General features: G+C 37.4%; 1 protein-coding gene across 3 annotated transcripts in view; it reads right to left on the bottom strand.

The window, feature by feature from the left end:
- LOC140747269 (choline-phosphate cytidylyltransferase A) overlaps positions 1-14,146 on the bottom strand; it is a 38,278-nt gene extending 24,132 nt beyond the window's left edge. For 2 of the 3 annotated variants that reach the window (XM_073079592.1, XM_073079590.1), the window contains exon 1: positions 13,653-14,146. In XM_073079592.1, coding sequence (XP_072935693.1) covers positions 13,653-13,793 — 141 coding nt within the window. In that variant the 5' untranslated portion in view covers positions 13,794-14,146. Of the gene's footprint in view, positions 1-5,914; positions 6,363-13,652 lie in introns of those variants that run through there. The other variant, XM_073079591.1, reaches the window with a different exon arrangement.
- Positions 14,147-15,844: the final 1,698 nt, after the last annotated feature.

Genomic DNA, 15,844 nt, shown 5'->3' with positions numbered 1-15,844 from the left:
GTTACGATCGCAAGGAACTTTGGAATTGTCTACAAATATAGATAAATCCACAGTAACTAACAACGGAGAATTCTACTATCTTCAAAATGGCAAAAAAATCGAATAATTAAAAAATGGATAAAATCAGAGCTAAGTTTACAGCTAAGAATACTTCCTGACCAGCGCGATTCTTGGATTACGCAAGAGTAACGAGTTCTTCGTTTGACCTTGTCAACAATTATCTTAAGCTCAGGGTAAGCCGGGTTACGGAGAAACCACCGATGACAACATTCTTTAGGATGATTGACAAGTTCGTCCTACAACTACTACAAAATCCAAATTCAATGTTCATACTATTGGAGACGAGGGTTTAGACCAATATCCAATTAGACATAAAGACCAAATTTCCTTTGGTAATTAATTGAATTCTGTTCATCCAGAAAAACAGAATATTTAATTTGTAGATTGGCATATTTTGATTTTTAGGCACGTACTTGTAAATATTACTTTTCTAATCCAAATTCACACAATTAATATGAACATATTAAATGGTGATAAACCGATTAAAACCTATCAAACAAACAGGACGATCTATAAAACTTCAGGAAAAAGGACAATATAAATGGAAATTTAAAAAAATGCCGACTTTACTGAGCTATAGGTTTTTACAGCACATGTTTTTAAACATACAATTGAAAGCCTTGTTTTAAAAGAACGTCATCTAGATACGTCTATTTGTTTTAACACACGCGTAACAGTTAAAAACAAAGGTACCTAAACTGTAATAATCTATTTGACGCGTAATAATTGTAATTGGATTCATATACACGATATCATTATACAACTACACTGTGCGTTAGGCGTGCAGAACGATTGCAAATGAGTGTATGCGATGTCATGTTTGTTGCATACAAATATTCATATGACATTTTCACTTAACCGTAGGTGTTTGGCGTCACGTGTGCATTATGCGTGGTCACGTTCGAAACAATTCGAAGACCAACATTCCACGGTAACAATACCAATACTCGGAACTTTACTGCCTGCTTCTTATCGATAAGCGAAACTGCTTCGATTGGATTTACGATGCCCCGTGAATAAGAGTAAATGGACATTGCATTATTACAGTGAACAAAGAACAAAATCAAGAATATCTGCAGTTGAAGTTCGAAATTAGATGAAATGGTTTATTAGCAAAATTGGTTATTATTGGTAACATAGATTAATAAAGATTACTCACTCCTAACAAGAAAATGTATGTAAATGGGAATTGAAATTGTCACTGTCATCTATTTTCGTGTTTGAAAAATATTTAAAAAATGTAGTTTTTAGATCATTTACGAATGAAACGACATAAGGATACTACAATTCCGAATAGTTTTACGACTAGTTGTACGAAAGAATTATTGTTGTTGTGGCGACCTACAGCTACTCGACAAGAGATGGCGCCACGAGTATTCTGAATCACGCTATCGAAGTTTTCTAAATACTTGGTATATATACAAGTTCCGAACTGAGACTGTCGGAGCACGGCCGCTCCCCGGGCCTGATCACCTAGCGCGTCGGGAGATCTCCCTTTGCCAAATTGTTAACTACTTAAACTTAACTTGTACTAACTGACGTACGTCAATACGAGTAGAAGTAATATCGTTACAAAATGATAACTCCTCGTTATAAAATATTGCATTTTTATCTGTCTGATTGTAGATTTAGATAGCTACAAGAAATGTAGTTCTTGTTGTAACTAAGACTTAACTACAACTGGTTTAATTAATCAATTCTAAGACAACGCACAATGCATTTACTTTAAAATCTATAAACATATCAAAAATATTGAGATTTGATCGTCATCAGTAAAATTAAATTAACCAGGAAATTCATCAAAGACCAACTATTAATGAATATCTAAAAAATAAGAAGCGATGCTCGTGTAAGTACTATGTACGTACATAGGTACGTACTATGTGCGAAATGAATGTAACGCATACTCACATACAGTACTTAAACAATACGCGTTCCATATCGCACACTGTAATCTGAGTGTGACTATTGTATTTTCCAGGCGGCTCGGCATTTTTATTCAACTGGAGCAGTTAGCACAACCAGGGCTGGACAATGACGTTGAACAATGCGCTGAATAATTAGAAAAACATAAAAGAGCCTTCTAACGAGGAAATATTTCGCGAAGACAATTTCTTAAAAGGATAGGTATTCTCGCTTTTACAGGAGCCAGGCAAAGAGACTTGGGTTGATAAGGTCACCGTAGCGAGATCAGTTACAGCCAAGAATCCATAAAAGAAATTAATTACAACTACTTTTACTTAAGATACTTGTTCAAAATAATGTTGATTGTCGTCCATCGGGTTTTTTCAGTCGTTTTCCTAGTTACAAGGACATCCGGAAGCCGTTATCACAAAAATGTCCGTGTGGAATTCGGACATTATGTTCAGGGAAAACCCCGATTAATTTAATGACAGGCAAAACCTCAAAACTAAATTTACTTAAAAATACATTAGTTAATCTAATACAAGCACACCTCGTGTATAAAACCTGAATTGGGTGTTACTTGGAAAAATCTGAGTTTCATTCCAAATATTCCGGTTTTCTGTAGTTAATATTCGACATAGCAATTGAAGCGATGGCAACACTAGGATGAGGTTATTGTTTAAACTATGTAACAGCTAATTTTAAAACAGTAACAAAGATAACTAAAATAACATTATTAACAATTTTCCGCATTTACTCGCATTAATAAAGCAAGTTTATAAAATATTTTTTACCTCCACAGAGAACAGTGCACGAAGTTCTCACGTGTAAAATAAAAGTGGTTTCATTAAAATAGCATAATAGTGCTTATAGTCCATTTAATAATGAGTCTGTAAAGGTCTCCAGTTGAATTTCATTAATATACTGCCACATGAGTTGCCATACCGAACTTTAAAATAATATGTGGTACCTATATTAAGACAGCAATATGGGTAAAGTTTTTAATAGCGGGAAGGGAGTGAAGTAGCGCAACTTCCTCCTTTACCGGTAACCATCGTAGCAGACGACAAGAAATGAATTCCAGGAGTTAGGAAATAGCAAATTCTTCGATCAAAGTTAGACATCGATTGTGATGTGGTTACCAATCATCGCAAATGGTACAGGGCAGGTCTGTGAGCAGCAGTGAACTTATAAGCTGTTGGAGAGATGGATCATTTTTTTCGATCATTGATTAATATAAAACGATGTGTGTACTTAAATACTCCTCACTCTAAGTTAGAATAAATAAATGCGAACATTGCTGTTGTAAAAGAAATGAATGTAACACATCTAACACACTCTGGTCTTCCAACAAACGATGCCCTTATATTCCCCTTACTTTTAAACATAAATTTACCTTTCATAACGTATACCTTGTTTTATACGTAGATTGCTTGACAACAAATACTAAAAATAAAACTTATGTAACAATCGTTTTATTTATTAACTTTGTTATTTGGCCGCGGGCTGATCTCGCGTGCAATGCCTCTTTATCACTCACCGCTCGTGAATACGACGAAAATAACTATCTTGAACATATTCGTACAAGATGTATGCCACGGTCATTGTATTGAAATAGGTTTTTGATGAATATTAACAGTCAGTTATCGTTGTCATGGGATCTATTCGTTCGTAACTGCTTTGTCAGTTCTGGACTAGAAATTCGTAGGGGACTCCAGTCTATTTACATTTGTGGCCATCACATGGCTTCATCACAATCAATGGCTGATTTTAGTTATTTGATAATGACAGTGTACTGTATAATGATATATAATGACTATGTACTATTTCTGCTAATCCATACCTCGTTGTAATGGATTCTCGTGGAGGTCGCCACATCAGCGAATAAACGGCAATCTTATCAACGGGTCAAGTCCATCCATTATTAAAGATTGTTATCATCTCATTAAATCGAACGGAGAGCCCGCTAATCATCAATGTATATTATTATAAACATGTAATCATCATTATTCTGCATAACATCCTTAGAGGCTAAAGTTTATCGAACTTGAACTCATAGTTATATTCGTAAGCAGTAATCGAGATATAAGCTGAGCGGGTCAAGAACCCAACGTTTGGGATCGTAAAAGCGGAATTTTGACAGTCAAAATTAATAGAAATTTACAAATGGTACAAACTTAGAAAACAGAACGTCTAAGATTAAGTCCATCGAATTTTAAAGCTAATCATCTCATGATTTAAAGTTGAAGGAACATTTCTCAATAACAACTCAATGGTTGGAAGTTCTTGACTTGATATTTGCTATTGGAGTGGACAATACTGCGTTCATCCTTATCATTTTGATACGAAAACCCTATTACTGATGAGTTGAAAGATATTTTTAATAATAAAAAGTCTTATGAATTGTTGCGGAAACAGGGGAATAATACATACCTTGTTAAAATATAAAAAAATGAATTAACACGCTCTTAGACTATTTTTACATACCGGTAAAAAGTTGCTTAAACACTTATTTGAACGATAATATGAAAATAGTGTGTACCTGTCAATAAATCTTTTTCCAACACATAACATTAAGATTTTGAAAATAAAACAATTAGTGCCAGCATTGTTTGTCTTATATTCTCAGGTATTTGTATTAAATATCCTTAATTTAGATATGAATACATTAACCTATTTACTCAAAAGTTTAATTGAAACCAAAATAGAAAATAATTACGACCATTAATTATTATCTGTTACATTACTTTTAACCACATGATTTAAGTTATTGTATGATGAAAACACTTTTAATATAACACTCACACATTTTAAAATTATTTGTGTAATTATTAAAGAATAAAATTTTGATAGATTTCCGTGAGTAAATAACTGCAAATCTATAACAAAAAAGGAATTGTCCGCATCATTGGGTAAAAGTCGATTTATCAGAATTGCAGAACGGGACCTTGAGAATCCAATCCAAGTTTTGTTACGTGCTTACTTACATTCTTGCTGTAAAATAAACATTTACAGTTCATAAAATAGTATCAGCACTTATCGCTGAGAAAGCCGAATTGGTGAAAGATAGTCAAGAATTATATTTGGAAAGATGATAGATATATTAAGAACAATTAACTCAAGTAAATAATCCATAGCAAATTGAAGGAGTTTATTTGACTATAAATGGGAAGTATATTTTCATTGTTTTAGATTCAACATAAATCGTTGTTTATCGAAGCAGATCGTACTTTTTTATTTTGATACTAGAAGATGTTATGACCTTTATGAAATTACTTATAGTATTTCGAACTTTGTGTTCCACCTCGTGCAATGGGCGCGATCGACATTACAGAAAACCGGTTTGATAACTGCTGAAATTGGCCACAAGAACTCAAAATTTTGTCTATAGCTTTACTATAGTATTATATCGAAAATGTATTATGATAAATATTTTCGAGTAAAAAGAAAAACTACTTTATATGAATGAAATTCTTGAAAGACAATATTATTTACTGATCTTCAAAAATCTATGATTTACCGCTGCTTTAAAAGTTTGAGATTTATGACCTGTGATTTTAAGACGAGACTATCCAAATACTTTCTATGCACTCTTAACAAACAGTCCAATGTCACTTTCACTCAATGTTGTGTCGGGAATAAAATTGTTTGAGAAACTTGTGGTCAAGATCTTGAAAAATCATTGAAATATTTTTAACAAAAAAGGTTTTTTGTTTCGTCCAAGATCATTGCCAAATCATTTTAAATGTTTTGTTCTTAAGATCAATCAAGCGAGGTTGCGAATGATTTAGCGGTTTTATCTCACAAGAATCAAAGCGCTCGAGTCAAATTTACACTTCGATTAGAGATTTTAGCGCTACACAATTTTCAAACTGGGGAACGTAGGTGCAGCATTCAAATGCTACATTGAACAATTGTGAAATGTCGGATATGTAAATGTATTACTCACCGGTGGATCTGCGATCTCTGGTTTTGTGAATCCATTTTTTCTGTATCCATTCAAGCCGGTCTCGAGTTTCCCATTGTAGTGCCCATTTGTGAGTGTCGTCGTCACCGTTAACGCTGACATCATGAACCAATTGTCCAACTAACTAACAATTAATAATCGGCGAAGTCACAATTTCAGTTGTACTATCGATACAAACTGTGGAATGTCTGTTGCATCGTTACTAAAATAAAATTAAACCGTAGAGTGATCAGTCTCAAAAAGTAAATCAATAAAATTCACAAATTACGAATTGACAAGCAACGTCAAGATCGTATTTTTTAAACGGATAATAATAATAAGGTTGACCGTCAGTGGCCACTCATGTAATAGCGAAGCACCGCTACGATAAAGAATAACACGAGTGCTCTGCGCGAGCCGAGGGCCGTGACTATGACTAACTGAAGCGATTGCAAGCAAGGAATCGGTGAACGCGGAATGTATAGGCAGCCGGTCCAGCCACTATGCGGGTGTGCGGGGCGGCGCGAGGGAGGGCGACGCCGGTGGCGCGACGCCGACGTGGAGGCTCGTCAGAGTCGTCTGACACGCGAATTGACGCGACGCGCCACGAACCACACTCTCAGAACACTTCGGCCGGTTCACATAAATCGCAAATTCACAATATTCGTTAAATCGAAGCCCTATGAAAAAGGATTGTCCTTTTTCAAGACCACACGGATAACTTTACGAGTCTTATTAATACGAAACTACTTCATCAATTTACTGGAATTCGGCATGGTTTCAAATATGTATTATGAAACTGCTCTAATAAGACGTCACCTCCGCATTTGATAGCTCTACCACAGATGTTGTACATGGATGGTAAACACGCAACTTGTTGTTTGTTACATTTCGAGGAAACCAGACTTTGAAATTACATCAGCCAGTTTTTGTTCTTTTTTAATTTTCAGAATATTACCTACTTTTACAAATATCAGGATTAGAGAAATGGAAAAAGAGCGTAATTTTATTTTGAAATTAATTGATACAGCGACTACACCGAACAGTCAGTATATTTTAAGTATAACGTCATAATTTGCTTTTGTAAATTTATCTAGGCATCACGATACTGGTATGACGCATTATCTCTTTAATTAAACACTACTTGTTAATAATTAGTCATACTCTCATTTGAAAATAAGTTAATCCGTAAACATAATTTTATCAAGCACTAAGTTAATGATTAATGTTTTTATTAATAGCATGACAATATTCTCAATATTTGCATTTCAATGATCCCATTTAATGGAAATTGCAATTGGGCTGAATGGCAGTAACTAAATATTATTACTATTTGTAAAAATAATACACAGCAACTTTCAGTACGGTAATCATATTAAATTATTAATACAACCAGTTAAAGCCATAAATGCGAATCTTAAACATCTAAACAGGAACAACGGAATGTTCCAGGCGAGGGAACAGAAACCCGCAATGCGCTTTTCGGCTATACGAATAAAATACAGAAGGATTACCTACATTTAACTTGCATCTGAAAAAAGCATCATGAAAACACGGGAATCAAAATTCAAATCAGAAAACTCCTAGTACTTATCTAAGTAATTTAATCATAGATTTTGCAGAAACTAATAATCTGAATTCCCCATTCGGTCATCTAATTAGCTGATTCCGATAAGTACCTTTGAGATAAATCTGATTCAAGAATATATATCTATGTCGGAGATAGATCACATCCAATCCAATCTTAATCATTTCACCAATCTCACTATCTTATTAATTTAAGCTATGTGTGACTTTTATGACTAAAACCATAGCTTCCCATAGGATTGAAAAATGAAATTACACGATGATTAAAATAGCAGTTACTGTAGTCAAACATTTTAGGATACTCTATTTTAGAAAGACAAAACCGCACAATATGAGCAATTACGTCATTTTATTCTTAGAAATGTTAATTATAGCACTCACAACAAATACTACACAATATTTTCGCCGCGCCGCATTTCTTACGAAAGGCAACACTGGCCTATTTAGTAGCTTCATCTGGAGTTGTCCTTACGGTCTATTAATATTTACCTATTATTTTAAATATTAGAGGCAACGACCGGCACACTGACCGATATGCGAGCGCCAAATTAGAATATCTTTAGATACATTACGAAGTTGCCAACGAGCAATTGGCATCTCCCTATTTCGAAACACCTTATAGTTACTACTGTTAGTTAGGAGTAGAGAAAAGAATAGCCTACTTTTAACTCCGGCCTACAAACACCTGTCGCCACTCCTATTTCGAAATTTAGAGGAAAAACGGCTTCTATTTCTTCTATTATAGTTTCGATCTTTCTCCAGTTGTAGTAATCTAACACATCTAACACAAGGTCGGTTCAAAAAGTATCGCAAACTTAGAATTTCCGCGGGTTACGTATATTCGTTTTTTTTGTATTGCGTTATGTAGGTACATATGTCCCTCAGTTACACCGAAGCGTTCGTCCATTTTGAATGTTCCGTTATTTTTTTACAACTGCTTTGCTTGGACGTGTTTCGGCTCTTATTCGTTGTTTGCCTATTCCAAAAAATGGATCAAAGGATCTGTATCAATTTTTGTGTCAAAAATAAATTTTAGTGCGCGGACACATTTCAAATATTGACTGTGGCATATGGGAAAACTACCTTGGATCGAAGAAACATTTATCGGTGATCCAAATTTTTCTCAGAGGGTCGAGAAGACGGGAATGACGAAGAGCGTACTGGACACCCGAACACGTCAACAACAGGCTAAAACATTGGTAAAGTTAAGAAAATAGTATTGGCCAATCGTCGAATCACCTTTAGATAAGGTGGCGAGGACCTTAACATATCGAGTGGCTCGTGCCATTCGATTTTTACTAATGTTTTGGGCATGAGACGTGTCGCCACGAAATTCTTACCAAAATTGCTCAATTTCAACCAGAAACAGCATCGCGTTAACATTGTTAAGGAGCTGTTGGACTCTATCCGCGACAATCTAAATAACTAGTGTAGAATCATGAATTTATGGTTATGATGCGGAAACTAAAGCTCACTCATCCCAACGCAAGCTGCCGCACGAGCTAAGACCGAAAAAAGCACGCGAAGCTCTATCAAATTTGAAGGCAGGGGTGCATCATGTGTTCTTGGCAGAGGATAGAACAGTCACTTAGGATAATTATCTTCACGTTTTGTGCAAGTTTTGCGAATAGATACGCCAGAAATGCCCGGATTTATGGAAGAACAATTATTGGCTGTTGCGGCATGATAACGCCCCTGCTCACATGTCGTTGTTTGTGCGTGAATTTTTGGCCAAAAACACCATAGGCATTACCCCGCAGCCACCGTATTCTCCAGGCCCGGCCACCTGTGACATTTTTTGTTTCCAAAACTAAAGAGATCCATGATAGGACGACGCTATGCTTCGATTAAGGAGGAGAGACGGCATCGTAGCAGGAGCCGAACAAGATCATACAAAATGGTTTTTTTTAAGTACTTGAAGGATTGGCAAAAGCTTTGGCACAAGTGTATGGTATCTGATGGGGATTACTTCGAAGGGGACAGAATAGATTTTCACGAATAAAGAACGAATAGAGAATTTTAGAAAAAAACGCTAAATTCGCGATACTTTTTGAACAGACCTCGTATATTGAGATTTTCGTGGAATTTAATATATGACAAACAACCATATTAATAAATAAATCAGCTGGTGATCTTCTTGTGTACCTCACTCACCGTTGGGCGCAGGCTGTTGAGAGCCACGGGGAGGCATTGGCCGTAAGCCTGGACATCGCTAAGGCCTTTGACCGGGTCTGGCATAGGGTCCTTCTCGCGAAGTTACCATCTTACGGTCTTCCCGAGAGGTTGTGCACATGGACAGCCAGCTTTTTGTCTGAGCGGCATATTAAGGTCGTAATTGACGGGTGCTGCTCAGACACGAAGCTCATCAACGCTGGCGTGCCCCAAGGGTCTGTATTATCTCCCACGCTTTTTATTCTGCATATCAATGATATGCTGCTAAAAATCGGTGGCATTCATTGCTATGCAGATGATAGCACGGGAGATGCTGTGTACACAGGCCGTGCGAACACCTCTCGGACATTCGTGGAAGAAAGCAGAATCCGACTTGTGTCTGAAATCGAGAACTCTCTGGAGCGGGTCTCGGAATGGGGTCGTCTTAACCTTGTTGAGTTCAACCCCTCGAAGACACAAGTCTGCGCGTTTACCGCTAAAAAAACCCCATTCGTCATAGCGCCTAAGTTCCAAAGTACCCCGCTCACCATTGGTAAAAGTGTAGGGATCCTGGGAGTTGACATCTCGTGCGACGTGCAGTATCGGAGTCATTTGGAAGTTAAAGCCAAGTTGGCTTCAAAGAAACAGGGCGTCGTGAACAGAGCCAAGCAGTACTTCACTCTGGGGCAACTCCTTCTGCTTTATAAAGCGCAAGTGAGGCCCCACATGGAGTACTGCTCGCATCTCTGGGCAGGGGCACCACAATACCAACTTAACACACTTGACTCCGTACAGAAATGCGCGGTGCGAATCGTCGATGACCCAGCGATCTCTGATCGGTTAGAACCCTTAAGCCTTCGGAGGGACATAGGTTCCCTCTGCGTGTTCTACCGACTTTACAATGGTGAGTGTTCTGAGGAACTGTTTGATCTGGCGCCTACGTCGCCTTTCCTTCATCGCACCACTCGCCGAAGGATGAAGTTCCATCCACATCAACTGGACCCGTGGCGGTCCTCCACGGTTCGGTTTAATCGATCATTTTTGCCGCGTACGTGCAAAATGTGGAATGAACTTCCTCCTGAGGTATTCCCTCAGGACTATGACATGGGGCTCTTCAAGAGGGGTGTAAAAAGAGCTCTCCTTCAAAGCCGGCGATGCATTGGCGACTCCTCTGGTGTTGCAAATGTCCATAGGCGACGGTGACTGCTTTCCATCAGGCAGCCCGTCTGCCTTATCGTTAGGTTACATATAAAAAAAAATAAAAAAAAAAATATTAGGTTAATTGAGGAGTCCCTGTAGTTCCGGGACCACAGTACCACCGGGGCTACAGTTTCTCCTGCTTGTCGTAAGAGGCGACTAAAAGGGGCTTTCGGGGTTGCGGGTGGTAAGAGTGGGAGCTCGAACCGTCCGGCCAACGACCCTGGGAAGGACGGCGGTATGTGTGGTCGCATACCGTCGTGTACATCGGACGGTGGGGTGATTCAATCTCATTTGGGCGGAGCCCGACGGGGCAGTGCGCTGAGAGGACTCCGGTTGCGTTCCTTTGGAGATCCCGGGGCCTCTACGCAGCGCTGAGGACGGCCACCGGGGGGGTTTAAGTGCGGTAAAAATCCCACATAACCCCGTGTCGCTCCCACGGCACCGGGTACCTTTTGAAGGTTTCCCCCTCGAGAAGAAAAAAATTTAATTGAGGAATCTAGCGGCGCGTAAAGACCGGGATTTAAGGTACACCATTGTTTTTTTATTCAACGATATTTATGATTCTGTATTTTTGTTGGTCGTGACACCAGGTCCGATTTCGACGGAATGCAACTGGAATTCTCTGAACGCGGTGCCCTAGCTGATTTCCTTTCCGGGGCCACTAATTGGACGGTTTGAACTCTCACCCTTCCCGCCCCTAACCCCGGGAGCTCGCACTTAATTCATTTACATCGAAAAATCGAACTGCCTAGTCGTAAAATGCATATTTCCGAAGGCGCGGAGGTAAGCTGAGACCGTACTGTAAGTTAACGAGGTATTATACAAATCATTACCGTGACGAACGAGGTCGTTTCAGCGACATCATATTCCAACGTGACATAGTATTCTGTGTACACTTTAAAAACTACGCAGCGTGGTAGCGATCACGCCACATTGTTGGCCCACAGCCCAAGCTATTGATCATTTGGCTTTCATATCACTCTTCAGAGGAAAACACGTACGATTTTTATCACGAACCATGGCTATGCAGTTTTATCAGTTTGACCTATTTTATGACTGATCTATTCAAACTTTTACCGTGATTAATATATTTAATATTAGTCATTGTATAATATGTTTAATATTAGTCATTTTATAACTATGTTTATAGCTATTATATTTTATTAATAATATTAATAACAAGTAAGGAATTCATTTGAGAATTGACAAACAATCTTGTTTTGGCTACAAGCTTCAATCAGCTGACTCAATATTAAGAGTGGAGTTTACAAAAAGATTATTTCTATACTTCATGTCATAAATACGGTTTCAGTTAGGTAGCAGAGGCCTTCTGCAAATCTCTTAAAGTGTAACAAACATGTACACTATTCGTTTTGTCAACAGTGCTCATACAAAACAAATATTTAATTGCACATAGCAGAAATTTCATGTTATCTTATGAATTCACTTGCACTGTAAATATTGTAGATATATCATGAAAACAACCTGGCATGACTTGAGCTACATTTATTTGCATAATGCTTAAATTTTTGGTTAAAGCAATATTTTTTATACCATCCTTACTAATATTATAAATCCGAAAATCTGTCACTCTGTCTGTCTGTCTGTCTGTCTCTTCTTCACGCCTAAACCACTGAACCGATTTTAATGAAAATTTGTACAAAGATAGTCTTAGACCCGAGAAAGGACATTTTTATCCCGGAAATCCCATGGGAACTAGGGATGGCGATCTAAGATCAATTAATCGGAGAATCAATCTTCCAAAAAATCAATATTAGTAAGGATTTAATCGTAAACTATGCATTTGTGATAATAACAACACAATTGTGATAGTTTCAATTAAAACTTCTACTTAAATGACTTTTTAGTTCACTAAAGAACAAATAATAATCTTTGCTACATGATATTTTACATACAAATGTACTACAAAAAATGTTTGTCTCATTATTTTAAGTGAAGGCAGGTTTTAGTCAACTCTCTTTAATGCTCCTGTTGTAATACAATTAGGCAGCTATCCGCAAGATTTTCTCATACAGTAAAGTTTTGCTTCTGTTGAAGTTCCTTTTTAATACAGCATTAATCATAAATAAAAACTTCTTAAAAATTATTACAAAAGTCTTTATGTAATTAAATATTTTATTTTTATTTCAATGCCCAAAATTATTTATTTTATTATCAGTATTTTGGTCTTGGTTATAACAATTGGTGACAAAATCCAAGAAATCTATATGAGTTAATAAACAGCTGTATATATTTGATTTATTGTAATTGTTTTCCATTTGTACCAGTACTCATTGTTTTATTAAATCATTTGGGAAATCGGATCTACATAAATTCACTATTGTATTATCTTGTGAATGAGCCTTGAAACCCTAACAGTGTTATTATAAAAATATTTATAATATCAGGTTTTAGAAAATTAACTTTAATATGAACTGTAATAAATTACTCACCACATAATAAAATTATTTTTAACAAAAAAAATACTCATCCTTCAATTACAATAATACAATTTTATGGGCATCACACCACCCAACATATTTATTAAGCTTGTTTTGTTGTAATTGTGATTTTTCCTCATTACATTTTTAAACACAATTATTCAGAACACTGAGAAGTTTCCTTAAACAATCATAATTACAAATTGCAACATACTATAATTTTATTATTATATATAGTTACACAAGCAATTGGTCACATATTTGTTTTCTGTGCGAGTCAATACCAGGTGTGTTATGATAATGACGACTTCGGAACTGATGAAATCATGAGAAATAGTAATTGTAAAACAACAATCTCTTACCGGAATGGGTTCAAGTAGGGTCTGGCTGGTGCTGCAGAAGCTGGTCTCGCTGCCGTTGCGTCCCTCCCCGCCGCCAGCCTCGAGCGCCTTCGAACTCATGTCCTCCTCGCTCTCTTGCCGGGTCCTCTTGCGAGACATCATAACATGGCACCTACTGTACTAATTACCAACACTTAAGGCACTTAGGTTTTAACCTGTATCTAGTTATAATCAACAACTCCCACACTCACGAGTGGTGCCTTTCGCACTGCCAAATCAAGTTTCATAACCTAGCTGATCATGAATGCAGTGCCGTCAACTATCAAAGTGCGCAAGTGATTCAAATTTCTGGCGGGACTAGTAAAATGACAACTAATATTATCAATGTGCATATAAAATAAAAACAGCGACAAAGGATTTTATAATTTTAAATAAATAAATACTCTCTGAATAACAACAAAACAGAGAGATGATCAAATTCAGAACATCAGAACATCACGTCATAAAAATACATGGAACTGTCAAAATCGAACTGTCATTGGGGTTACTACTTATAAAAAAAATCTGCATAATAATATTTTTTTTTGACTGGCAATACCATACACAAATCATTACACAAGTATATATGAAACAAGTTAAATTAGAAATAAATAATGTGTTCAATATATTTTTAAATGAAAACTTAAATATACTTTAAAACTAAAAGTTATACACTAAAATATCTAGAGGAACCAAAGAGGAACCTATACAAGAATAGAGGAACTAACGATGTTTGCTGCTTCCTATTTTAAAAGGCGGCAACTTTCAAAACACGAATATGAGTAATAAAAAGAACAGAATTATAAGGGAAAACACGTTATTGCTACTACATTTTACTGCTAGTCAAAAATGATTAATTAATTTAATGAAACAACTCTTTAGTGTAAGTATTACATAAGAAGATTCAGGGCGTATGCTTAAATTTGCGCGATGTGGACGTCCGGCAAGCCTGGGATTCGCAGAGGGCTGCAAGTATTCGCAGCGTACGACCCGAAATATGCGCTCCGTTAGGAGTATAGGTGTTCTGTGAATATGCGTAACTGCGGCGCTCAACTGATTTGGTGAAAAAAAATGATTAGAACATATCTGTAAGGGCCGTGCAGCAGACAGCTGCTGCCCGCTGCAAGGTCCTGTGACGCTACTTATACAATTATAACAAACGCGAGCATACATCCGCATCAGTTATAATGTAAGTGGTTAAGGGAAAGTCTATTGTTTCATTGCAATGAGTCATTTCAGATCCGTCTGTGGGTCTATTGAAATGTAAGGGCGCTTTTACTGTCTTGCGTTTCTACGTCCGCGCCCCGCACGCGCGTGCCACACGCACACATGAATAACCTCGCCACAGTGCCTTCGCGACTCGTATGCGTGTGTATGTCACAATATATATAGTATAGGATATAAGTAGCATGCGTGCGGGCGTAAACACGCGCGACAGGACGAGTGTCCTTATTATATTTATATTGCAAAAATTAGCATCCATTCCATTCCGCGGCAATGTAAATTGTGAAGCTACGAGGGTGCGTTTTTAAGTCCGCGGTATGGCAGGGTTGGAGGGGGGATAGCGGGCTCGTTAAGGGCGGTACGTGTTAAGTGACTCATAAATAGTATAAATATAAAGTTTTATCACAATTGCATCATTACTTTTAAAACTATCGACAATTAAACAACTCAATCCGGAAGAAAATTGGAAGTATGGAGAAAATCGAGCATCGCGCCGTTATAAAGTTCCTTACCAAGCAAGGAAAGTCTGTGAAATCATAATGGAAGAGATCTCATCGGTTTACGGGGACTCTTACCCTGGAAAAACGATGGTTTACAAGTGGAACAACCTTTTTAAGCAAGGCAGGGATTCACTTGAAGACGACCCACGACCAGGACGGTCTGTTGAGGTGACCATTCCGGAAACGATAGCGGAAGTCGAAAAATTAGTACTGGAAGATGCTCGGCTAAAGAAGAAACAGCTTGCAGAAATGGTTGGAGTATCGGATACAACCATTTTTAAAATTCTGCATGACCATCTTGGCATGACTAAGGTCAGCGCGCGGTGGGTGCCGAGAATGCTCACGCCGCCTCAGAAACAACAGCGCGTTGAATGTTCCCGTGCGTTTTTGAACCTCTGTGGAGAAGATAAGGATATTGTACTGAATCGAATTGTTACTGGAGATGAAACT

This window comes from Epargyreus clarus, unplaced genomic scaffold (genome assembly GCF_041222505.1).
Source record: "Epargyreus clarus isolate Ecla_fem2 unplaced genomic scaffold, WU_Ecla_fem_2.2 ptg000014l, whole genome shotgun sequence".
Lineage (NCBI taxonomy): Eukaryota > Metazoa > Arthropoda > Insecta > Lepidoptera > Hesperiidae > Epargyreus > Epargyreus clarus.
This window is presented reverse-complemented; position numbering and strand designations above follow the sequence as displayed.